This window comes from Staurois parvus, unplaced genomic scaffold, assembly GCF_062004578.1.
Source record: "Staurois parvus isolate SC_StPar_1 unplaced genomic scaffold, SC_StPar_1.0 ptg001805l, whole genome shotgun sequence".
NCBI classification, from domain to species: domain Eukaryota; kingdom Metazoa; phylum Chordata; class Amphibia; order Anura; family Ranidae; genus Staurois; species Staurois parvus.
Window position 1 is genome coordinate 3,351,088 of NW_028319601.1, and position 25,972 is coordinate 3,377,059.

The following is a 25,972-nucleotide window of genomic DNA, read 5'->3' on the forward strand; positions in this document are numbered from 1 at the left end:
TGTTACAAAGGGGTTTTCAACATAAAACAAGGTGGCCTCTCATGCCGATGGACTATCGGAGACAAGACAGAAAAAAAAAGGGAGGGCGAGGAGGAGGAGGGAAAAAAAAAAGGATCCAGTTAAAATGGTGGGTCTGGGGTGCTGAGATCCACCAGATGTCCCTCCAGTTTACTAAAACTAAAGAGTGCAAAATAATCTGGTGCAGTTCTGCATAGAAACCAATCAGCTTCCAGGTTTTGTCAAAGCTTAAAGTGGTTGTAAAGGCTGAAGGTTTTTTACCTTCAAGCATTCTATGCCTGAAGGTAAAAAACCTTCTGTGTGCAGCAGTGCCCTCAGCCCCCTCAGTACTTACCTGACCCTCACCACGATCCAGCGATATGAATGACAGCCTCGTCTGCCCCGGGTCTCTGCCTCCTCATTGGCTGAGACAGCAAGCGGGAGCTATTGGCTCCCACTGCTGTCAATCACAGCCAGTCAGCCAATGAAGAGAGGGGAGGGGGGAGGCAAGCCACGGCTCCGTGTGTGACTGGACACACGGAGCAGTGGGTGCCCCCATAGCAAGCTGCTTGCTGTGGGGGCACCCGACAGACAGCAAGAGCCAGGAGAGCCTGCGGGGGAAAGGAAGATCCAGGCTGCTCTGTGAAAAGGCAATACACACAGTAGGTAAGTATAGACATGTTTGTTATTTTATAAAAAAAACCTTTAGAATCGCTTTAATTGAACAAGCTGAAGTTAGAAGCTGATTAGCAGCAGATTCTGAGTGCACCAGTTTTAGTAAATCCCCCCAATTGTCAATTCTTACTATGCCCTGATAGTATTACCTAATCATTTCTCTCTCGTTGTTCAATATTTATATATTTTTTAACTGGGGATAATTTGCAGCCTTATTAAAAACAGTAGATTTTCCTACCTTGGGTGTTACGGTCCACCTTACAGGAACATTGATGAGCTAGTAGAGGACTTTTAGGCTGATGAACAAGTTCAGCTCATCTAATCGTTTAATACTGAATTCACTATCTGTACTACACCTATTACATAGAGATGAAATATAAATGCTGATCATTCAAATTACATAAAAAGTGTCCAGACCCATGAGTCCCACATTTAGCACATCTGTTGATCCTCCAGATTGTACAGAAGAAATAGGAGAATGTTACACAATGGCCACATACACAGACGGATGTTGTGGTATGTCTGGATTTTGGAAATCAAACATTTTAAGAAAGACCAGGGTAGCTACAGAACTAGGTATGGAATCTGTGTAGGGTAGGTTTCATTTGGTCGCATACAACAGTATATGGTTATGTGAACCCTACTGGATCATATCACTTTTTTCATATCACAGAGCTCTGACTATACACATAGGCTAAACACATTGTTTTTTTAAGATATTTGCCAAGAAAAACTAAAATGTGTTCAGATAGCTTAAGGCTACATGCACACTAAGCTCCCTTGGGTACCACGCTCTCCTGACAGCTGAAAAACACTAAACGGGGAAAAACGCATATACATGTGGTAACGCGTTTAACGCTTGGGCATTTATTCATTCATTGTCCAGAGTACTTGACAATTAATTGAATAAATGCCCAAGTGCTAAACGCGTTTTGCGTTTTTTGGCCAAAACTTTCCTCTCCTGAATGTGATTCTTCTGTTCAGGAGAGGGACATTTAACTGCCCCAAAACTTGCTGCTGCTAAACTCTAATAAAAGCCTAGGTGTGCATGTATACCTAGGTTTTTATTGAGTCGAGCTCAGGGGCTTTGGCAAAAATACGCCAAAAGCTATTAAACTCTTGTTTAAGAGCAGCAGTGTACATGAGACCATAGTATGTTTTGTTTATTATTTAGTAACGTTGCATTTTTTGGTCAAACAGAGATGACAATATTTGTTAATTAGTCAGGCTAAGAACAGTGTTTAATGTGCAGTAACCTTCCAAAACAATTAGAAAGGATCCTACACAAATCTGAATGGAGCAAAGTGATTGGTAAGCAGACTGGTTGCTATGGATTATAGCATTTTCCCCATCACCTTTGCGGTTTGTACTCCTTTACACCGGGTGCAGTCAGAAAGCTGTATGCTGTAGTTGATTTTTGATATCAGACCCATGCATACATATAGCAGAAATAACCAGTTTTGTCTATTAATTCTGTACTTACTTGAAACTCTCGTAGTATGATGGAAATGTTGGTTTCATTTGCTAGATTTGTCAACACTTCCAGCTGTGCAGGAACAGAAATGGAATTTGCATTCATATTAGTACCAACGTTGCTTGCCATGTCACTTTTGAGATACTTAAATATTTACTATTGTTATGTACTGCATAATAATCGCCATTTTTAATCATAACATCTCGATATTATAAAAAGCAGAGCGCGGGTGAATAAAACATTAAAAATACCATCACACAGATACTAAATAGGGGTGCTAAGTGAATATTTTCAATACCTACTAAGTGTTCCCTAAAGGACAGGGTCTATAATACAGCCATTGTATATCCATTGAATGTGACAGCTAAATGTCACTAGTACACTATTGAACATGCTGAATGAATACTGCTAAAACCGTTCTTACAACCAGAGGAGTTACATTTATGTATTTATTTAAAATTTTCTATTAATAGATAAGTGTGCTTAAAGGGTTCCTGCATTTTGCCAAACCTCCACCCATGTATTCTATGATCCCAACGCGGCCTGTCAGCAAAAACTACTTGGTGCCCGGCCAGACATTGCTTGGGCCATACGCTGAAAGTGCATCTGCACTAGCTGCTCTGGCTTATTCACACATATACAGTGTGCTCACTTCTTAGCTGATGTTAGAAGTAGAGAACACACTGTGTATGTGCATAATTTGAAGGAGCTGGAGCGGTTGTAGGGGGCACAGTTCTAACACCTGGCCCATCCTGCCTGAATTGGTTAGTTAATCTTTCCTGTACTTTTCCCACAAAACCCCCTATGCATTCCAGGCTCCCAGCACATTACCTGTGCACATTACCTGTCTGTCAGCAAACACTTGGGTCAGGCATCTGGGCAGATTCTGACATTATTGTCAAAATCCCTTCAGAGCCCGAACTGGCTCCGTGACATCAACCGAAAACAGATTTCATCCCACTGTTGGCTGACTCTGGATCACAGGAATACAGGTGAACTCATATGACCAATAGCAGACGTAAGGCCATACTTCTCCTTTAAATGATCTGAGGTGGCTACTGAGGGCACAGTTCAAACATCTGGTCCGTGCTACTGTTTGGGCAGGACAGAGGGGGGGTTCAGTACTGAGGAGTTCTTGCTTACAGGCCACGTACAACTTACACATACATACCAGTTAAGCAGTGGTTTGTAATGTGCTGGGTATTCTGGAATGCATAGGGTGTTTTGTAGGTATAGGTGAACTAACCCTTTAATAGTTTTTTCCTCTGGCATTTAAAAGGGTAAGCAGTAAACTGCCTTTTTATCTTCCCTCACCTAGAAGAGAGGAGGATCCTAACCCAACAATCATTTTAAGGTTGCAAAGAACTCAAGAGAGGTTTCTTCCCACAATCCTTTGTAAAATCACCAAAAATATAACCAGATAAGGTATAATACTTAATATGGCAACTGATTTAATACTCTCAACTGTTGTCAGGCCACTAACTCCTTCATATCTCACCTAAAGGCTGAGAATAGAGGGGTTATTTCTTCTCTGTAGTAGATTCTGTAATGCATTTTGGCCTATATTTTTAATAGGCATTTAATTATAATGGGGGAATTAATAAAAAAGTGTCTGAGACAAGTGCATTCTCACCATTCTGCCACTGCCCATGGCAACTAATCAGCTTCTGGCTTTCATTGTTTTCCACATAGCCTAGAAAATTAAAATGTAAAAGCTGACGGACTACATTCCAGTAGAGAAAAAGTTTGTCTCCGGCACTTTTTATTAGTCTGCCTTCATACTGATCTGTTGTAAAAATACGGTAAAATTGTTTCTAAAAGTGAAACTAACCCAATGATTTAACGGTTTTCCAAAACAGTTACATTTAAGGCATGCCGGGAATGATAGCTGTCACAGTTGCTTGTTCCTCAGCCGTTTGGCAAGATCAACTGGAGTATCTGTTCTTATTAGTGTCCAGAAGGGGTGCCACGCTATCGTTCTGACCTTCTGACTGGGATGACTGACTGTACAGTATCCCTGCTGCTATGACGAGGATCCTGAGAAGGGGCTGTGAAGGCAGAAAGCTCACAGTGTTAAGCGTCTCCTGGCAGTGCCGTCCCAGGGATACCAGTGTAGCACTATGGGTTTGGGACACCAATGTGTGAAACTGTACTAGGTCACAACACCAAAGGTGTTTTCTGGACAACGCATTGATGGGCTGGGAATTCTGACTTGCCACCAGGCCACAGGGCATAGCCTCTGCAGCTACAAAGGCACCTTTTTAATTTCTTTCTTATTTTTACTCTCCATTTATGTCACCCTGCACTTATGTACGTGTTTCTACTTCACTCAGCTGGTAGGGTTTAGGTCTTCGGGCCTACCCTGAAGTCTAGGGGAGGGATGTGTGGCCATTAAGTTTTTTTCCTCCTCTGCTTCAGGGGTCTTTCTTCGGGAGAGCCCCCTACCTAGTACTCGTTGGATGGCTTTGGCTGATCATGAGGAGTGGGGTCTACCAGACATTTTGGATAGGTGGACCCAAGTGAGCCTTACCCCCGTTAGGAGTCTAGCACCCCGGTGGGTCAGGGAAGGGTCCTTCCTTTTCGAGAAGGGATCAAATGCACATCTCAAGTCACTCATTTGTGTGAGTTCACATACACTTGGTTGGCTCATTTTTGGTGTTTTGTTTTTGCACACCACATGGTGGGCTCAAAAAAAAAGTGCTTGTTCTCTCCATTGAACTGTCAAGTCATCAAATGGTCGGTGTCATAATTGAGCACATGTCCAGCACCATGGCAACTGCAGATCAAACAGAGGCCAAGACGGCAGCTTCCTTGGCTGTAAAGGATAGGACGGTTTAGTTCCGCTTTAATACTACAAGTGCCCCCTCTTCTTTCTGTTTGTTTACTATGTATAAATGTGAAGACACTGTGGTATCTACAGCCATCGTGTATAGTCAGCAGCACAAATGAAAATTCACTTCAGCCTTTTTATGGTATGTCATTTCTACTGATGTTTTACAGTTACCTTTAAAATCTTAATTTGTGTCGGGTCGGTAGACCGGATGTAGAAACTTTTCAGATACGGTTCAAACATCCCCTGTGAGAATCCATCAGAACAAGAATGAGCACTACAGTATAAAGTATAGATTACAAATTATCACAACACACCATGTATATCAATGAACTTTAGTTATCTACTGTGTATGAATTAAGAACACACCATTTAAATTCATTATAATTCTAGATCCAGATGACTGAAATTTGTTTATTACTATGTACTGTATGTACACTTGTAGTTTTTATACCAGAATGTATGGTCCTATTACTCAACTAATTTTCTAATGTGTGTATCAATGATTTATATTGCGAAACCTGTGGGACCCTGCAAGGTTCATTTTTGGAGGTTTTTTCCATAATTTTTACTTCAATTATAACTACCAATGCATATAACTCAGAATTATATCCATTCAACAATCCACAGATCTACAGTCATTAAAGTGTATTAATAGCCAAAACTCAATTGTTAGATTTGGTGGGGAATTGTTATAACCTATAAAAACCAATGAAGTAGGAGCCCTGGTATGGCTAACCAGGACCCCCATAATTTATCAAATTTGGCTGGGCACCCTTATCTGGTATATGTCAGCTTCTCCCTCACTCACGTGTCATTGACAGTCTTTAACTAGTCTGAATAAGTAGGAGGCTAGAGTCCAGGTTCTAAATTTATAGTTTTCAATATGGTTAAAAAATATGATCACATATCATCATCATTGAAAAATAACTCTGCTAACCACTCCTGGTAACTAAACCAACCATATTAATTAACCCCATGCAGAAAAATACTCCATTTTGTGTAAGATTAATGTTGATGGGGTACCCATATCTCTAACAGCTAGACCCAATATGAAGAATTTAAAAAAGGACTTGAATGTGTGAAAATGCTGTACCTGAGCAGGTCTAAACCAGATTAAAAGAAAAAAGTTGTGATGATGCAATAAATACCTCTTTTACGTTATGTATTATCCTGGAGGAGGTGGGGATTGGTACAAAATATCTCAGGAGAGTAGGTTGCATATTAGCTCTCCATTTCAAAGAAAACAGTCAATGTGTCAAACTGTTGGCGCTATATAAATTCTGTATAATAATAATAGTAATGTGATAATTATACGTAGATATTTTACCAGCTTGTTACTCTAAAATAATATCCTGCTTTTCTGCGAGATTAGAGTTCTCCTTTAAGATTCTGCCATACATTCACAAAAGTGTAACTACTATCTCAAATGAACTACACAGAGACCTTAGATTGTTTAGATGTTCAGTTAAGATATACGTAATGGATATTTTTAGACTTTAATGCAAGACATTTTAGCAAGACTCTATTTGTTATGTATACTGTTATTGGAGTCTGCTATGGAGTCTTTCAGGAAAGCAGAAAATTTCCTAGGAAATATTTACCATAATTTTCCTCTCCTGATGGACTTCATGGTAGCATACATATGGGTTTAGCCCTTCCTCTTCTCTTACCCTTTAGGACCCCACTCCCATAAATCCTGACTCAGTGCCAGAGGCCACGTTCCATAACTAGCCTACTCAAGACATTGGGAGGGTATTCCTGCTGCCACGGAGTCCATCAGGAAAGGAAAATAGTATTTGATAGGAAATTTTCAGTTTTCCTGACAGATTCCATGGCAACAAACGTATAAGAAATAACTAGCCATACATACACGGATGGGCAGTTGCTGAACAAAAAAGTTTTAATTTGTATCATCATCAGATTTGCAAACCAAAATTAACAGAGAATAAAGAGGCATGCTCAATATAGTAATGAGCCATAAAAGAGTTGATCAAGGACCACGAGGCCACTCTACAAGTTATCTCATGGGCAACATGCCACAAAGCCACCCACGACATAGACACACTCCTGGTTGAGCGTGCAGTCATCTCATCTGGAGGAGTTAAGCCCTTAGCTCTGTAAGCCAGCTGGATGGACTGAACAATCCATTCTGAAATCATTCTGAATGAGGCATAAGCTCCCTTGTTCTTCCCATGACAGAGAACGAACAGATGATCACACAGTCAGAATGGAGTTGTGGTTGAAGATACAGTTTTATAATTTCTCCCACATCTAGTGGATGTATGTTGGTACTTCCAGGCATTCTGAATGGTGGTAGAACAATCTCCTGGTTCTCATGAAAGACTGATGTTACCTTAGGACTTGAGTCAAGCATAGGTATAAGTACCACCTGATCCAGAAAAAATGTGAAGAACGATTCTTTACACCCGAGGGCTCCAATTTCAGAGACTCTTTTTGCTGACGTGATTGCTACAAAAAAGGAAGACTTAGGGGAAAGCTCTCTAATTGAGATTGACCTTGTATGCTCCATCCCAGCTTCCAAGAGAATATTGAGGGCAAGAGGAAGGTCCCACTTGGGGAATATTGGCTTTTTCTGAGGTCTAAGTCTCACAACTCCTCTGAAGAACTGCCAGACAAGAGAATGTCTGGCCCAAGACACCCTGGTGAAGGCCAATATGGCTGACACCTGATCTCTGAGGGAGATAACTGAGGGCAAGAGGAAGGTCCCACTTGGGGAATATTGGCTTTTTCTGAGGTCTAAGTCTCACAACGCCTCTGAAGAACTGCCAGACAAGAGAATGTCTGGCCCAAGACACCCTGGTGAAGGCCAATATGGCTGACACCTGATCTCTGAGGGAGATAACTGATAAGGCAAGGTCTAAGTGTGTTTTCAAAAATCCCAGAATATCCTGAACTCTTTAATCACTGCATGACCCACCAGAAGCAGACACATATTCTACAAATTTTGACTAGATTCTCCCATAGACCTTGTTCGTGCTCATTCTTCTGGTATTCATCAGAGTACAGATGACTCCAGCAGGACAACCAAGGGCCTCCAGTCTCCCCCTGTCAAGGACCAGACCTCCAGATGTAGCTGAATTGGGCAAGGATGTAGAGTTGCCCCTGCAATAGAAGGTCCGGTCTGAGAGGCAGAGGAACTGGATCCCGAAAGCTAAGCTGCGACAGCAAGGGGAACCATGGCCTGTTCGACCAGTACGGAATTACCGCCCCTATTTCCACCTCTTTTGCCCTGAGTCTTTGTAGGAACTTGAGGATGACTGGAACCAGGGGAAACACATAGGCCCTGCAAAACCTCCACAGATTCGTCAGGGCATCTATCCCAAAGGCCTGAGGATAACGACTCCTCATGTAATACTTCTCTAGTCTGTTGTTGCACGGGAGATAAACAGGTAGTTGACTCCCAGGGTCAGAATCCAAGACTCCCACATGAGAGTCTATTTGGACTCTGGATAGAAAATCCGACATAAACCGCCAATATATTGGATAGGTTCTTCTGAGCCCAGGACATGATCGGCTCTACTACTTGTAAAAGGGATAGACTGCGTATTCCCCCAGCTTCCTTATGTAGGAGACTGACGTTCCCTACATCAGATGATGAAAGACTTGTAAAGAGCAGAATGCTGCCCAAAGTTTCAATATATTTGACATGATCCTGTAAGAAAGAAAACTCCACTTGCCCTGAGTTATTTCCAACAGACAATGAGCACCCCATCCCGTGTTGCTGATGTCCATTGTGATTGTGACCCAGGTAACAGAGGCAATGGAGTGGCAGTTGAGTAGATTTTTCAGCCACCAGAGATTTTGCAGCCACCGAAGGAGACCCTCCCTCATAGTCAAGGTTATGTAAATAACCTGGTCCCTGCTCCCCAGACGCTACTGTTGGAGAAAACCTTTTTGGAAGGGCGCATTCTCCATTGTTCCCACTTAAAAAAGGGCACTGTGGCCACCATGGTGCCGATGATCTTAAGGCACTGAAAAGCTTGAAGATGTGAGGAGGACAGGGCCAGTAGTCCTGCTTTGGATCTCCGGGATCTTCTGTATGGGCAAGGAAATGCTACCCCTGACTGTATCGAATTGAGCCTGAGAAACACCAGGGACTGAGTGGGCTCCAGGTGGCTCTTCTGCGGGTTCAACAGCCAGCTGAATTCGAGGAGTGTTGAAATGACTTGCTCCAGCAGTTGCTCTCTGTCCTGGGACAGCAAAAGATGTTCGTCCAGGTAATGGTGCAGGCGAATGCCTCTTGTTCTGATTAGGACCACAACAGCCAATAAAACCTTTGAAAACATGCACGGTGATGTCCAAAGCCCAAAAGGCAGACAGGTAAACTGGAGATGGACCTGACCTACAGCAATCCAAAGGAACTTCTGCTATAGGCACATGAAAGTAAGCCTCTCTCAGCTCTATGGACACGAGCCAGTTGTCTGGCTGAACGGTTTGTGGAATTGAGAACACTGTCTCCATTTTAAATTTGTCCTTTCTGATGAATGTGTTCTGATGTGTAAGGTCTATGACAGGCCTCCATGAGCTGTTTTTCTTCAGGACCACGAAGAGAGGCGAATTCATGCACTGAAATATCTCGCATTTCGGAACTGGCATGGCAGTGCCTTGTGCTACCAGCAAACCTACATAAGATAGAGGTGTTTTCTTCTTTTCCTCAGAGTGTGTTAGGGCTGTGGGAACGAACCTGAGATGAAGAGAGTTCCTGAATGACCAAGCATGACCCAAAGAGACCGGTTTGATGGCCCAATAGTGCTGGATTTAGGCCGCCCAGACATGCCAAAAGTGGCCTGCCTGAGCGATCCCAATCTCAAAAGGACTTTTTAGCCTCCTGGCCACCCGAAGTCAAGCTTCTAGATGACTTCTGAAAGAATACCTGGCTTCTTCTCCAGCTCCTCTTAAATTCCTGATCTGGTCTGTAAAGGAATGTGTTCCGAACGCTGTCTTCTGGGCTGTGCCTTCTTATGGCCTAGCAGGCGCCGATCCTGAAACAAAAAGCCCAACTTACCACCTGGCTATAGCGCTGTCCAGTTTGTTGCTGAAACAGCGAGTATCCCTCAAAAGGGATCCTACACCATGCCTGTTTAGAGGCGGGATAGGCCAGCCATGGCCGAAGACATAAGCACACTTAGCCATAACTGAGGAGAGCATGACCTGTGCCACCAAGTGGATTATGTCAATTCTAGCCTTGCCCAGGAAAGCCGGCGCCAGCTTCAGCTTTTGAGTTTCTGGCTACCTCTTCCAATATGCTCTTTAGAACCTTATCTATATTATCCGTCCAAACCTCCATTGCCTTGGACATGGCTGGGAGGGCCAGAGCTGGCTTGCAGGCCATATCTGCCGTCACATAAATTCGTTTAAGATCAGTATCAATTCGCCTTGGCTGTCTTTAAAGGATACTGCATCCTCCAGAGGTAGAGTGCCATGTTTTACTAGCCTCATTAAGGTAGTATCGACTTGATGTTTAGACTCTAAATCAGTGGTTCTTAACCTGGGTTCGATCGAACCCCAGGGGTTCGGTGAGTCAGTCTCGGGGGTTCGGCGGAGGTGACCCACACCCGACTCATATGATTTGTGATGACATGCCCCGCTTGTCCATCATTGGCTGCAGGTGGTCACGCAACATCGCTTAGCCCAGTGGTCGGCAAGCCGCGGCTCTTGTGTGCCGGGCGCCCGCTCCCCTCCCTCCTCTCGGGCGGCAGGGACTCAAATGCAATGATTGGCCAGTCTCGCTGCCACTCACATCCTGATAGCCAGTGATTGGCTGTCAGGATGTGTGTAGGCGGGGCAGCGTGACGAACGTGAGAGGAGCTAGGCTCCTCTCACAGTCCGCCCTAAAGACCGGAACGGCGCGGGAATACAGCGAGAGGAACGCGCGGAGCAAAGGTAAGTGAATTGACACAGGGGGGACTTGGGGACTTAATATGGGGGATGAATTAATATGGGGAATGAATTACTATAGGGGGGATGAATTACTATATGGGGGATGAATTACTATATGGGAGATGAATTATTATATGGGGGATGAATTACTATATGGGGGATGTATTACTATATGGGGGATGAATTACTATATGGGGGATGTATTACTATGGGGGATGAATTACTATATAGGGGATGAATTACTATATGGGGGATGTATTACTATATGGGGGATGAATTACTATATGGGGGATGTATTACTATGGGGGATGAATTACTATATGGGGGATGAGTTACTATGGGGGATGAATTACTATATAGGGGATGAATTACTATATGGGGAAGGAATTACTATAGGGGGGATGAATTACTATATGGGGGGATGAATTACTATGGGGGATGAATTACTATATGGGGGATGAATTACTATATGGGGGATGAATTACTATGAGGGATGAATTACTATGGGGGATGAATTACTATATGGGGGATGAATTACTATATGGGGGATGAATTACTATGGGGGATGAATTACTATATGGGGGATGAATTACTATATGGGGGATGAATTACTATGGGGGATGAATTTTCATACCGTTTGTTACAACATATCTTTGCGAGCAATCCTTTTCGAGGATGCTGGACATAAAGACGAAGAAAAGGAACAGACTTTGTTGCGAAAATGACATGAGAGTGGCACTTGCCAAGGTAATGCCGCGCATTTCTGAACTGGCCTCTGAAAGACAACAGCAGAAGTCACACTGATTTGCGGTAAATATTCATTATTTTGTTTTTGTGTGAAAATTATGTTTTAATGGTTTTGTTCTTTGTTCTTAATGGTTTTGTTCATTTTGTGCACCTATGTATAAATATATACCTATGTTTTGAATTTTAAAAATCATATTTTATTTTTCCAATTAAGAAGGGTTCGGTGAATGCGCATATGAAACTGGTGGGGTTCAGTACCTCCAAAAAGGTTAAGAACCACTGCTCTAAATGCTTCACTTCCTCATTCTTGAAATGATAGGGCTTAGCCGTCTTGCTTAGTAAGAAGGTCTTTCTCTTGACCCTCCTGCTCCATTCCTCCTGTAATGATCTCCCCTAGTTTCTCCAGGAACAGGAAATCTCAATGCTCTTTTTTGACATGCTTGAACAATTTTCTCTTCTTAGATGGGGACTCTACTGGCTCTGCCCACTTCAAGGCCTCCTTGATGGCCTTCACCAAAGGCAGCACCAGGGCAAAGTTGAAGCCTTTGTAGGGATCCTCTCTGTCCACCTCACTGTCTGAGGCTCTAACTGATGGGTGACTTGGCTGGGAAGGTTCCAGCACATTGTTTCCCTCATTTGGAGGGAAGCAAACAACCCAGCTGATGGGCTACGGGTGCGGTTAGTACCCAGCTGTTTAAGGGACTCTTGTACCACCCAGGTAACCAGAGACTCCACCTGCTGGTTGCCACTCTCTTTCACCTACTAAGCATAGCATGAATCACAAAGTGACTTGCCCTCTGGGACCTGAGTCCTGCATCCCCAGAAAGCTTTCTTTTGGCGTGGCTGGTGGTTTGGCGGTGAGCACGGTGCCTGGAGGAGGATTCTAAACTTCTCCTGAAAAGCCTGGATCTAGACAGTGACCAATGATGTCTGGATCTAGATGAGGAATGACGGTGTTGCGACGTAGAAAGATCCCTGTCTTCGCATGCCGTGCATTGTCGACCAGAACTGGAAAGACTGACAAAAACTAAATAGGGTATAAAGGAAAGAAAAGAGTTTAAAAAAACACTATAGGAGTGCCCAAGCAAGCGGGGAAGATAAAGGGTTAAAACTCCCAATTATACCACAAGGTCTGGCCACAAGGGGGCAGTGACACATCCATATAAGGTCAACTGTACAGTCAAACCAAGCTGCAGTGGAATAGAACAAGAGGCATAATTAGGATGCACCAGGAGACAGCAGGCAGCACATAGAGGGGATGAACAGCAAACCCATACCTGCCAGAGAACCACTGCACCTGGGGAGAATGCTGCACAAAGCCCGCAAGGAATACCAATTGTAACAGCTTTGATAGCTGTTTAAAATCCTTGCATGTGCTGGCATCACTGCCGCCACAGCGCGCTTGTGCTGGATCCCCAGAGCCGCCTGTCGGCGCCCTCCGCCATCTTGACAGGAGCATGCATGTGCAAAGCCAGGCCTCGATCTCAGCCTAGGCCCATGCATGCGCAAAACCGCCAGAGGGCACCGGCCAGGACAGAGAGAGGCGACCAGGAATGAAAATGCGCTCCAGCTGCCATGGGAGGCCAAAAAGACGCTACAGCCATGGAAAGAAAGTGCAAAACAAAAAAAACAAGAGCACAAACATAAACTGTTGCCATGTAAACAATAGGAGAAGATATACATCACCCTGGACACGGCACTCATGCGACCTGCCTGGAGTAAGGAAGACACTGCTGCATCCGTTCAGGGCATTACATGGTCACCTGCTATTAGCAGCGCTATCCAGCCAAATTTCTACTTGCCCACCAATGAAAGGGCCTTAGCTCTTCATGGCAGTGCATCCTTCTGCTCTTTTTCCACCCCACTAATAGTTAGGGACTGCTGGAACTGATGGGAGACACATCTCCTCACATCTTCTGGAAAATGGCTTGCGCGCTGAGCCACCAGGCCTTGGTCATGAATGCTATCCTGAGCGAAGGAACACGGTATGACTTCAAACCCAGTCTTTGGTCCTAGGAGGAGGACAAAAAAAGAATGCGACCTCTGGCACTGAGTCAAAATTTATGGGGTCCTATAGTGTAGGAGAGGAGGCGGTGTTAAACCCATACATATGCTGCCATGGAATCTGTCACGAAATCCCAAATATTGGGTTGTCCCTAGAACATTAATAGAGGGGAGAACTTCCAATGGGGGACACTAGTTCTGGTGACCCTGGTGGTAACCAGGAATTCCCTTCGTAGGATTTTCTCTCACTTCTTGTTTTGGCTTTGGGACAGGAAACAAATGGAAATCTCTTCAATGGAAAAAGGATGGCAAAAAAAATAAAAAAAATTACAGGGGGTTATAACCTTACTTATCTTACTCTATTCAAAATTTTAAAAAAGTTTTTAGTATAGTTCTAGATTAATGACATTCGAATATACCCAATAAAGACTTATGTAGGTGGGAGGCTTCATTAACAAAATAAATCTTCAGTCTGCAGATGGCACTGCAGCCTGAAGATGTCAGTGTAATCTGTTTAATACTATAATTGTCAGACATGATTACAAAAAATATAAAACACATGAATTAGAATCAAAAACAGTTACATTTTTTGTGCATTTATCAGCCTATAGTAAAAATAAAAACACGGAAAATAGTTTAAAAAACAAAAATCAAATGCCCTTAAAAAATAAAAAGATTATTCAGGTTCGAAAATAAGTCACAAAGTTATGATCAAGTTAACTTATATATGCTGATGCTGCTAAATTTGGCCTTAGCATCTAGGCATCAAAGTTCTCTGGTCATGAAAAGGTTAAGAATGACAACAATAAGGATATACTGATCTGCCTTTGAGACTCACTTACCCTTCTTTTGATGGACATGGTTGCCACATTCTGCAGTACCACATACTGTACCTCACTAGGAGGAAAGTGACAAAAATATTTATTGGGATTAAACTGAGTGGCAGTGAAAACACAGAACAACCCGTAAAAATTTTATTGAAGCAAAAAATAACAAGTTGTTTAATTAAAAAATGTATAGAAAAAAAACAGCAGGGTTTGGTTATAGTAGCCATCTTAAAGAGGAGTTTCAATCATTTTTATCAGACAAAAACAGATACTTACCTGTCCAAGGATCACAGGATGTGCTCACCTGAGCTGCTCCTTCCTTTGGTCTTCTCTCCCCGGCGCTGGCACCTCAACTGTGGGCATCCAGCTGTGAAAGCTTGCGGCTTCACAACAGGGTGCACACTGTGCATGCACGAGACGTGCTGTGCATTGTGAATGGTCCGGCAGTCTCCTAGGACCTGTAAAGTGTACCAGAAGACTGCAGGGAGGGGGATGAGAAAAACTTTCCCTCGGATCGCCTAGGAGATCTCAGCGGAACTGGAAGTGGGTACCTGTCAAAACCAGGTACCCTCCTCCCCACCCAAAAAAAAGTGCCATTTGGTTTAGATGGGGAGGGTGGAGGCCTTACAGTGAAACTTTCCCTTTTGGGTGGAGCTTCTCTTTAAGAGTTGAACGTTGAGAAGATCAGCAGCATTCCATACTAAATCTAGTACAAATCTTAATGGGCTTATTCACAATAATTCTAAGTATAGTAAACGTCCCTGGCATAAATAAAAACATTCCTTAAAAATCTTACGAGTGCACAGTAGTTTTGGACCCTCTCTTTATTGCTAAAGATAAAATATATATGTTGCCCTAAAGATTTTATACATTGTTTAACTTTCTTCAATATTATTAAAATATAAAATGATCACAGTTGGAATGATTTGTATATATATATATATATATATATAAAAGTCTTTTTGCTGCAACTCGCATTCCCAGTAGTATACAGATTCACAAACACTTGCACCCTTAAACTTTACAACCAGTCACTATACAGTGAGTAAAATAAGTATTGAACACGTCGCCATTTTTCTTAGTAAAGATATTTCTAAAGGTGCTATTGACATGAAAAGTTCGTCACATGTTGGTAACAGCCCATGCAATCCATACATACAAAGAAACCAAAACAAATAAGTTCAGAAATTATGACACAGGGAAAAAGTATTGAACACGCTAACGGAAATATATTAATACTTCATAGAAAATCCTTTGTTGGTAATGACAGCTTCAAGATGCCTCATTTATGGAGAAACTAGTCACATGCATTGCTCAGATGTGATTTTGGCCCATTCTTCCACACAAACAGTCTTCAAATCTTGAAGGTTCCTTCTATGAACTCTGATCTTTAGTTCTATCCATTTATTTCCTTTTGGATTCAAATCAGTTAATTGACTGGGCCATTCTAGCAGCTTTATTTTGGTCTCACCTGACCAGACTATATTTTTCCAGTATTTCACATGCTTGCCTAAATGTTGTGCAGCAAACTTTAAATGAGCTTCAACATGCTTTTTCTTCAGCAATGGAGTCTTGCGTGGTGAGCATGCATACAGGCCATTGCGGTTGAGTGCCTCACTTATTGTTTTCTTTGAAACAATTGTACCTGCTAATTCCAGGTCTTTTTGAAGCTCTCCACAAGTGGTCCTTGGCTCTTGGACAACTCTTCTGATAATTCTTTTCACTTCTCTGTCAGCAATCTTGTGAGGAGCACCTGGTTGTGGCTGGTTTATGGTGAAATGATATTCTTTGCACTTCCCAATTATGGTCCCAACAGTGTTCACTGGAACATTCGGAAGTTTACAAATCCTTCTGTAACCAATGCCTTCAGTATGTTTTGCAACAATAAGGTTGCGAAGGTCTTGAGAGAGCTCTTTGCTTTTACCCATAATGAGATTTTTTTTGTGTAACACCTTGATAATGAGGCACCTTTTTATAGGCCATCAGTTGAGACTAAACCAGCTGATATTAATTTGCACTGACAAGGGGCTGGATTACTGCACATAACAATTTCTGAACTTATTTGTTTTTGATCCTTTGTATGTATGGATTGCAACGGTTGTTACCAACTTGTGGTGAAAATTTCATGTCAATAGCACCTTTAGAAATATATTTACCTAGAAAAATGGTGACATGTTCATACATATTTTACCCACTGTATATGTTTAGAAATGCATTAAAGAAATTGATATCAGATTAGTTTCATGCAGATCTCCAAACTGCTGTATCCCTTCTTTTGTCCGGATTTGACAGACATCTGTCGCTGATGTGCCATTATGCAACATGGCATCTTGTATCCATTTCCAGGGCAGTGAAAGCTGATCAGCAGCTTGGAAACCTGCAACATTAACAGGAAACCTAACATTCCACGTGATACCAGACTGGTGACAGTTTTATGTCTGGGTGATTCCCCTGTGAATAATCAGTTTACAGCATACAGTGCAGCAATCACAAGACTGTGCTATCAGTATGCTGCTATGGGCCTTCCTTCACTGCTGTTTTCTGTACAGACGTGTTTATTATCTAACTGAGCAGACAGTAAATATACCACATACAGGAGAAGTTTATTTATATCAGCAACAACAGAATTGTTAATACCAAACGGTAATGCCAATTGTACCCACTTGCATAGTGGCAAAGAAGCAAATTGTCACAAGCACACCATGCAAAGCCATACTTGGGACTTTTATTTGTCACAAACAACATGACATTTCAGGGCCACTGAGGACTCCTTTGTCAGGGTGAGACTAAGGAAAGGGTTCTTAGTGGTCCTGAATTGTTGCATTGTTGCTCTATATGGTATGCAGGTGACGCCACTGTGTAAGTTAGTACATATATATACTGCAATTTGTACATTCTTTCACATCACCCTCTCATCTCATGATAGTGCCCTTATTTTGCCACCGTAGTACTCACTGCTATGAAAGTTTGAAAAGCTGTAAGGAGTGCACTGGACATTACAGACCTCCACTTATATAGTAAGAGACTCTAAATCAGGTTTTGTAAACCAGCATTCCCTAGGTACCCTAAATTTCTTCCAGATGCTGCTAGATGTCCCTTGAGCAGTGAGCACTTTCTGCCTCTCAGATAAGTAACCCTTGACACCAATGATCTTTTTAGCTATCTGTAAAGGGGGGATTCTTCCAATTGACCACAAATGTAAGCAGCATTCTTCGCACTGATCATCATGATAATGTACCAGGAGCTGTAGCGATAGTAAGTATTAGCAGGTGTTCTCTGGGGCCAGAAATTTATTTTAAAGGCTCTTCTATGTTAAAAATGTTGAGAAGACTGCTCTTAAGTGTGGTTGACTCCCACATACTGTGCATTCACCCAAAGAGTAGGTGGCCATGTTAGAATGAAATGTTGATCCAAAATAGGTAAATTCGGCAATACATAATACATAAATGCATCTTACTGGTAAGTACTGATATAAAGTGGAAAAAAGCAAGATTCATTGTTAAGCATACCATTGACTAAATTTGCTCTAATACCTGTGACTACGTAGCAATCGAACCAAAGCCTTTGCTATCACTCCAACTTCTGCTTTTGGTGCAAGATGAAAATATAGCTGAGCCACTGCCATAACAACCTGCAAAAAAATTATTAGAACTTTCTTGAGACTCTCAGTCAATTCCTAACATTATATTTTACATATTATATCTAAAGAACTTAATCTTAAAGGGGAAGTTCTGTTTTATGTCCTCCTTCCCCCCCAGCTTCATCTTTTGGGACTTTTTTGGCGGAACAGGTACTTAGCTTTGGTAGGTACTCACTCGTACTTCTGGTGTGATCGCCTAGGCGATTTCACCTGACATTTGGCACCACCCTTCCTGCCTTTTGGGACATGTCATAGGTTCCAGAAGACTGTAGGACCATTCACACAACACAGCACGGCTCGCACAATGGGAATTGTCTGTGAAGCTGCAAGGAGTCACAGCCGGTTTCCCACACTAAACATGCGGATGCCAGTGGCGGCGAAAGACTGACCCGAATGAGGACTGCGCTGGATCCCTAGACAGGTAAGTGCTTTTGTTTTTAAAGTCAGAAGCTACAGTATTTGTAGCTGCTGACTTTTATTTTTTTCAAACAGAGAGAAGAACAGCTTTACGTAACAGGCAGTTCTGGCCAGAGTGGATTAGAACTTCTTTCAGTTTTTTATTTCAGTTTACCCATTTAGAGAATTTTCCATGTTCTACTTGGCCTATTTAAGTAGTGTAGGAAGACTACCTATTTCCTGTCTATTTAATGGATGTCAGACAGTACAGGAAGCGATGGGAAATCCCCCAACAAGGACGCAGGAAGCAAGGAGGAGAAGAGAAATTTCCTTTATGGGGACACAGAAAAGATATTAAATCTGATAGAAAAATGTCCCAAGCTTCCCGTACAATAAGACAGCCTTCGAACACATCTGCCCACGTGATCTGGGCTCCCCCAGACTTATCTCAATCCTTTATGCTGCACTCAATGATAGAGGCACACTAGCTTCTTTTTCCTATGTATCACAATGGACACGCGACCTAGCTTCTCCTATTGATTTGGAGGTTTGGATTAAAGTCTGGTCTCACGTAGCGAAACTCTCTTTCAATACGACCACCCTGGAATCGACCTATAAAGTTTTCCTTTGGTGGTATTGGGTCCCAGCCCCGATTGCCCAAGCCAACCTTAATATTTGGATAGATGTTTTGATGGTGGTATGTGGTCCAGAATTTCTGGACTTCTTCAAACCTTGTTCCATCTGGTAGTTCCCAGGGATGCTAAGTTTGTTCTACTCCATTGCCCAATCCTAGGTCTTTATTCTCACCAACAGTGACTGGCCATATACCTTTTTTTTTTTAGTGACCAAGCAAACAATAGCTAAAGCCTGGAAAATGCCCTCAGTTTCCTTACAGGAAGTCAGGGCCCATACAACTTTGATGATGACCAAAGAAAAAATGTCTAGTATTCTTAATGAGTCCCAACACAAGTTTCTACGTACATGGGAACCATGGCTTACCAATGTCTTGCCTTCTGTGGGCCCGACAAACCTATAATACCTTTAGCCTCCAGGCCGGATGGGATTCTACTCGAGCATATTCTCCATCTCTACTGGATAGAAGAGCTTACATTTTGAGAACTCAGCTTATCTGCTTCTTATGATGGTCATATTACTTACCATCTAAAAGCATTCATTGTTCCATTATTTCTCCCTGTTTTTTTGATGATATGTTGTCAACTAATGTCATTGCCCCTGCTCGGGATTACTTGTTGCGATGTTTACTCTTTTCAAAAAAACTCAAAGAAATCATTGAAAAAGAAAAATTTCCCCAGCAAGACACAAACAACAATAAAAACCCTACAGAACTTTTAAACTTTCCCCTTTCCATCCAATACTATGAAAAAATTGTTTGGGCTATAAATAGGCTTGAATTACTTGGTTATATTTACGATGTTATATAATCCAGAGCAATAAACAGACTTTGTTCCAACATATTTTCCTTACAGCAGGTCACAAACTTCCAAATACTGAAAACACTAAATAAACAGAAGTGTAGTACAGACACATCGGAAGGTCTGTGCAGTTGTCTTCTTCTCTGCTTTTGTTAAATTAGCAAAACATACTATCTATCCTCCTGTTAAATTACATGGTTGGAGGTATAAAGGTGTAGTTTCTTACTGCTGCATTACGGCTCTGAAGTAGAGGTTTGGTGTTACGGAGAAGAAGGCGGTGGTCTGGGTCCATAACATAAGGCTTCCGTTTCACTAGATTAGATGCTTCTGCCTTATCCTCTTTTCCCGCTTCATCATCGTCTGACCCGTAGAATGCTTTCTCAGGGTTTTCCTCAAGGAGAGATTCCTAAGAGCACATAGCAAGATAAATATATGTATATCTCAAAGTTTTTTTGTTTGTTTTGGATACAGTAGGTAAGAGTTAGAACCCCTGTAAAGTAGGTAGGTAGAACCACTGTCTGTATTTGTCCAGGTTACCATTGTCAGAAACTCATGAACTGGGAATCCAAAGATTACCAGAACAAGATCTGAGGGCATTCAGTTTTATGAGGGCACTTGTTCTTGTAACAGCTGTTAAGTAGGGAATATCCCTTGCTTTGAAGGACTTTTATTTCACTTCTTGTTTTGCCCCTAGGACATTAAAGTGTATCTTAACCCAAAACCAAATATTTAATGTATCTTAGCCTACCAGGCCTTAGATAGGGTGCCTGCATTAGTTTAATTTTTTCAGGGTCTTTTCCCTTTCCTGTGAATAATACACTTCCTGTCCCTGGATGGCTATGCTCACTCCTCCTGTATGTATGGAGAGATCCATGACTGCCAACCAGACTGGACTTTAAACATGTTTATTTTTGTTCAGTTGCATTACATGGGTTTGAGAGGTTAAGCAGTTTACAAAAGAAAAATTACACTGTTTAGGTTTCCAGGTCAGAAGAATTGACAGGGACAATTAATTTCTGGCAAGATCAACAGGTTTTTTGTTTTCTTAATGAAAATGTTCTTAATCTGAAAAATGAAAGCTAATGCAGTCACCAGTGACATATCATGGGTTGTCAGCACCTGGGGCATGGCAAGTAATTTATGCCCCCTAACCTGTGGACTTACTTATTATCAGCACGCTCCGGTCTGGTCACATGATCCCGTGTCAGTCAGCGGTGGCTACAGGAGAGGAGAGAGCTCTTGACAATGGCCAGTAAAGCCTGGAGCAGTGACATCCCCCATAGGTTACCATATCCCATCTGTTGTTGGCGCTCCCTCCTCTCCCGTGCATACACCACTGGTTCACACAAGGGATAGTGTGACCAAGCTGGAGCAGCCTGAAAATAGGTGTATACATCTTTTCTACACAGGTTAGCCAGCATAGGTGTTAGGAGGGAGGTATAGGAGAATTTGTAAGGCTAGTTAGATTTAAACTAGAAATTCTACTTTAATCCATCCCCATGCTGGGCATTGGCAGAGTTAATTAACCCCTTTGTCATTAGTGACTGTCACTGGTCACTAATGCATCAGTGACAGGTTGAGATAGAGAATGGGGGGAATGAGGGGGGGTGAGAGGAAGGGGGGTGAGAGAGAGAGAGGATGGGGGGTTAGAGAGATGGGTGAGAGAGGGGTGAGAGAGAGAAAGGGGAGGTGATAAAGAGAGGGGGGTGAGATAGAAGGGGGTGAGGGGGAAGATGAGAGAGAGGGGGGTGAGAGAGACGGAGGGGGGTGAGATGAGGGGGGAGAGTGAGAGAGGGCTGAGAGAAAGAAAGGGGAGGTGAGAAAGAGGGTAAGAGAGAGAAAGGGGGGATGAGAGAGAAAGGGGGGGGGGTGAGATGAGAGAGAAAGGGGAGAGGAGAAAGAAAGGGGGGTGAGAGAAAGAGGGGGGGGTGAGATGAGAGAGAAAGATGGGGGGGTGAGATGAGAGAGAGGGGGTGTGTGAAAGGGGGGGGGGTGAGAGAGGGAGAGGGGTGGGAGAGGGGAAGGGGTGAGAAAGAGGGGGGGGGTGAGAGAGAGGGGGAGGAGATGAGAGAGAGAAAGGGGAGGGTGGGAGAGAGGGGGGTGAGATGAGAGAGAAAGGGGAGATGAGAGAGAGGGGGGTGATAGAGAGAAAAGTGGGGTGAGAGAGGGGGGAGTGAGAGAGAGACCCCTAGCCCTGTCTGCAATCCCTCCTCTGCCCCCCTGTCCCAGTCTCGGGTAGGTGTGTCTGATGCCCGGCACTTTCCATGCCAGCAGTAGGTGTCTGCGCCTCCCTCCTGTCCTTGTCCTCCAGGCTGCTGTCACTGTTGGAAGGAACCCAGGGTCTCAGAGGCTTCGCTGCGCCGGGGATGCTGTCAGTCTGTGTCCACTGTTGGTATTCTCCTTCCTAGGCTCTAAGACCCAGCTGCCCTCACTGTTCACCTTCCCGCAGCCTCCAGCTCTGGGGCTGCCCACTCGCCGTGTGGAGATGCCCGTACCCCAAGGACGCTGCTGTTTGCTACCCCGCTCCCGCCACCAACGAACCAGGACTATCAATAATTTTTGCACCCCCCTAACTATTGAGCCTGGGCAACAGCCCTGGCTGTAACCCCCCATGCTATGCCAGTGGTAGTCACCATGTCTAAGGACTAGTATAATGGAATGTTTTACATTTTATTCCTAGGTCTATTTATCCTTTAATTAAAGGTAAATCTCCCTTTAAAAACGAAAAACAAACTTACAGGGGTTTAAACCTTTCTCCACTTTATCCAAATTAAAAAAAGAAATGCTTTCATTACACATGCATTTAAAGGAGGGTAGACAGGAAAGTTGTCTTGGCTCAAAAAGTGCTATAAAGTTGGTTATTTCCATACACGATCACAGTAAAATTAGCAGTCTGTAAAAGGAAGTAAATGTAATTTGAAACTTAAAGTGGTTGTAAAGGATATTATTTTTTAATAATAAACATGGTATACTTCCGTTCTATGTGCAATGGTATTGCACAGAGCGGTTCAGAACCTATTTTTCTGGGGTACCGCTCTGGCACACGCAACACACAACATGGCTCAGTCCTGCCCCCCCTTCCCCGGCTCCCTCCTCACAGGATTTGATTAGCAGTAGCAGGAGCCAATGGCTCCCACTGCTGCCTCTGTCCTGTGAATGCAGAGAGAGAGGAGAGGACCGCTACAGACGAGCACAGCACTGGATCAAGTGAGGACTATTTAGTAATCAAAAAGGGGTGTGGGGGGGGGGCAGCCAAACAAATACTGGGACATTTTTTACCTTAATGCAGGGAATGTATTATTGTAAAAAAGTCTTGCCTTTTAAACTGCTTTACAAAAAAAAAAATCAGCTGTAGTTCATGCTAGTAAACTTGAGCAGTGAACAGGTAACGTGATCTGTAATGTGAGTTGATCTGAAGGGTACTTACATTTTGATTAGGGTTCAAAAACTGGGTCCTTGCATAGCGTGTAAGCATGTTGATAATTACCACTTGCCCCCACTCCTCTACATCAATCAATAAGTTGCACAGCTTACGGTAGTTCTTATGGATCAAATCAATGCGTTCAGGGCAGACCTCTTCAAATGCCATCACAACACTGCCTGCAACCAACTTGGGAAAAAATAAAAGGGTCAGACCTAGAAGAACACTTAGTCACCTACATTAATTAGCCCTCTAACTAAATTCTTGATAAATCGGCTCCCTGTACAATCCGCTAATGATAATGACAGTAAATGTTTTGAGCAATGTCACTGAAAGCATTATGATCTGCCAAGATCTAAGGCCACAACATCCAAAATCCCATCTGCTTCATTTGTTGATTATGAAGGTCGACTACTGTATGTTAGATGTGAAGAGGTTTCATCACTTTTCTCTGCTTTTTCAAAAACAAGTCTTAGCTGTGGCTCACTGCTTATTCCCTTCTAGTTGTCTCAGGCATATTAACCCATTCTCACTTGAGATGAATAGAAGTGTAGAATTTATGGTGCATTAAAATTACAAAAACGCTGTCATGAAACTGAATTTACGTACACTCACCGGTCAATTTACTAGGTATACCTGTTCAACTGCTTGGCAACACAAATTGCTAGACAGCCAAGCACATGGCAGAAACTCAGTGCATTTAGTTATCTAGATGTGGTGAAGACGACTTGCTGAAGTTCAAACCAGTAAACAACTTGAAAGCATGGATCCATCCTGCCTTGCATCAACAGTTCAGGCTGGTGTTGTAATGGTGAGGGGGATATTTTCTTGGCACTAGCAAGGTGTACCTAATAAAGTGGCCGTGGAGTGTATATTTAAAGTCACCCACAAAAAGTTACATTGCCATTGTGGAAAAGTACCAGCCCCCCCACAATAGCCCATTGGCGGACAAGAGTTGCTGTAATCCAGGAAATGGAAAGCCTGACTATGATTCTGAAGGAACAGAAGAACAAATATTGGAAGATTTGGACCCACTGTTTTTTTATAGGGACCAGGCTGTCCTTGCCTCTCATTCTTAATTTGCTCTCCTATTTTCTAGAACACCAAATAATCAGGGTTGTGGACTTTGTGGTTGGAACCATCCGAGAGAGAGAGACAGTTACTTTACTCTGTGCCCCCCCTTTTTTCCTCCCAGCCCTTTCCCCCTCCTCTTTCTCCCTCCCTTTCGCCATCCTCTCCTTCTCCCCTCTTCTTTCTTTTTTTCCCTCTCTCTACTTGTTCTCAGCCCTACTTTCCTATTTACACCCCTAGTTCGCATTTCTGCTCACTATTTCGTTCTGTGTTATGTGCACTAATGCATATGTATTGTTGTCTCTTGTAAAATGATGGTGCAAATCGACATTTTTTGCTAATCTCTGGCAACTCTTTGCTGGGTCATACAGCCGATTGTGTTTACTGAGACATTTTATTATTTTCCTGTATATAAATATGTCCTGTTATGAAGGATGTACCTTACCAATCTCTTTACCTCTACAGACTGGTTCCCACTCAGGTTACCTGGTAATGTAATATGTGCTGGCTGTTTTGTATTGCTTTTTCAAATCCTATGATTAAATAAAGAATTAAAAAAAAAAGGTTGCAATGCTTCAACCATTAAAAAATGTTCTCATCAGGACTGGAGAAGCTCATTGGACACACTATTAGGACATCCTAACCCAAGTATAAAAGCCATTTTCAGCAACCACTGGATTACACCTCTCCAAAGACTGACCTTAACAAATGGACCAGACGTTTCCCTCACCTTCCGGCTGACACTCTTCTTTATCTTGGAGCAAGGCCAAAACCACAATGTACTGCAAAATGATGCTTCGATTTTTCCACCATTTTTATATATCTTCACATCGCTCCTATCTTATGGACCTTAGCTTCTCTTCCTGCTGTCCAAAATGTGGCCACCTAGTTGCGGACTCGTTCTATGTTTTCTAGGCATGCCCCAAGATTAACCGTTTTTGGCATTCAGTAGTGCGCTATGCTACCTTAACTTACTGAACTACTTATCTCTAACCCTTGAATAGGCACTTTTTGGTCTCATTAATAACTCAGACATCAACATTTCAAGAGACTGTAAACAACTTCTTGTTAAATCTCTTGTAAGGGGGAAAGCCATCCTTCATGGATCTACACCTCCCCCCTCCCCCCCACTGCTTCTCTGTTTACAGCCAAATTATCCTGTTTTCAGCCAAATTATCCTGTTTTATTTAAGAAATCATGAGTCCAAAAATTCTTCCAGGTTTGGAATCATTCATTTAAACTTTGCCTGTAGATTCTCAACAATATATAGTGCAATGCTTCCAAAACATTCCGTGGTACCAAACCAGATTGCTAGTTAATGGCCCTCAAATGGAAGTCTTACCCTTAACTTAAATTGAAATATGTTTTCTAATGTAATGACTGAGGCATTTCCCCTTTTCCCCTAACCGCTAATGTTTATTGCAATTCATCCCTAGACCTATCACTGTTAGTTTATTTTCAAACTTTACTAAAAAACTGTACACTGTCATTCTTGTATTGTCTCTCTGGCCAAGTGTTGTGGCCAATCCTCCTTCACTTTTTAATAACGTGAA

The 25,972-nt window shown here is 42.7% G+C and overlaps 1 protein-coding gene across 14 annotated transcripts in view; it reads right to left on the bottom strand.

The window, feature by feature from the left end:
- LOC149434226 (AP-3 complex subunit beta-2-like) overlaps positions 1 to 25,972 on the bottom strand; it is a 151,503-nt gene that overhangs the window by 54,293 nt on the left and 71,238 nt on the right. For all 14 annotated transcript variants that reach the window (XM_089663982.1, XM_089663980.1, XM_089663983.1 and 11 more), the window contains exons 7-12: positions 23,355 to 23,537; positions 20,154 to 20,333; positions 17,992 to 18,089; positions 14,474 to 14,528; positions 5,151 to 5,222; positions 2,156 to 2,218 (exon numbers count right to left, since the gene is read on the bottom strand). In XM_089663982.1, coding sequence (XP_089520108.1) covers positions 2,156 to 2,218; positions 5,151 to 5,222; positions 14,474 to 14,528; positions 17,992 to 18,089; positions 20,154 to 20,333; positions 23,355 to 23,537 — 651 coding nt within the window. The remainder of the gene's footprint in view (positions 1 to 2,155; positions 2,219 to 5,150; positions 5,223 to 14,473; positions 14,529 to 17,991; positions 18,090 to 20,153; positions 20,334 to 23,354; positions 23,538 to 25,972) is intronic.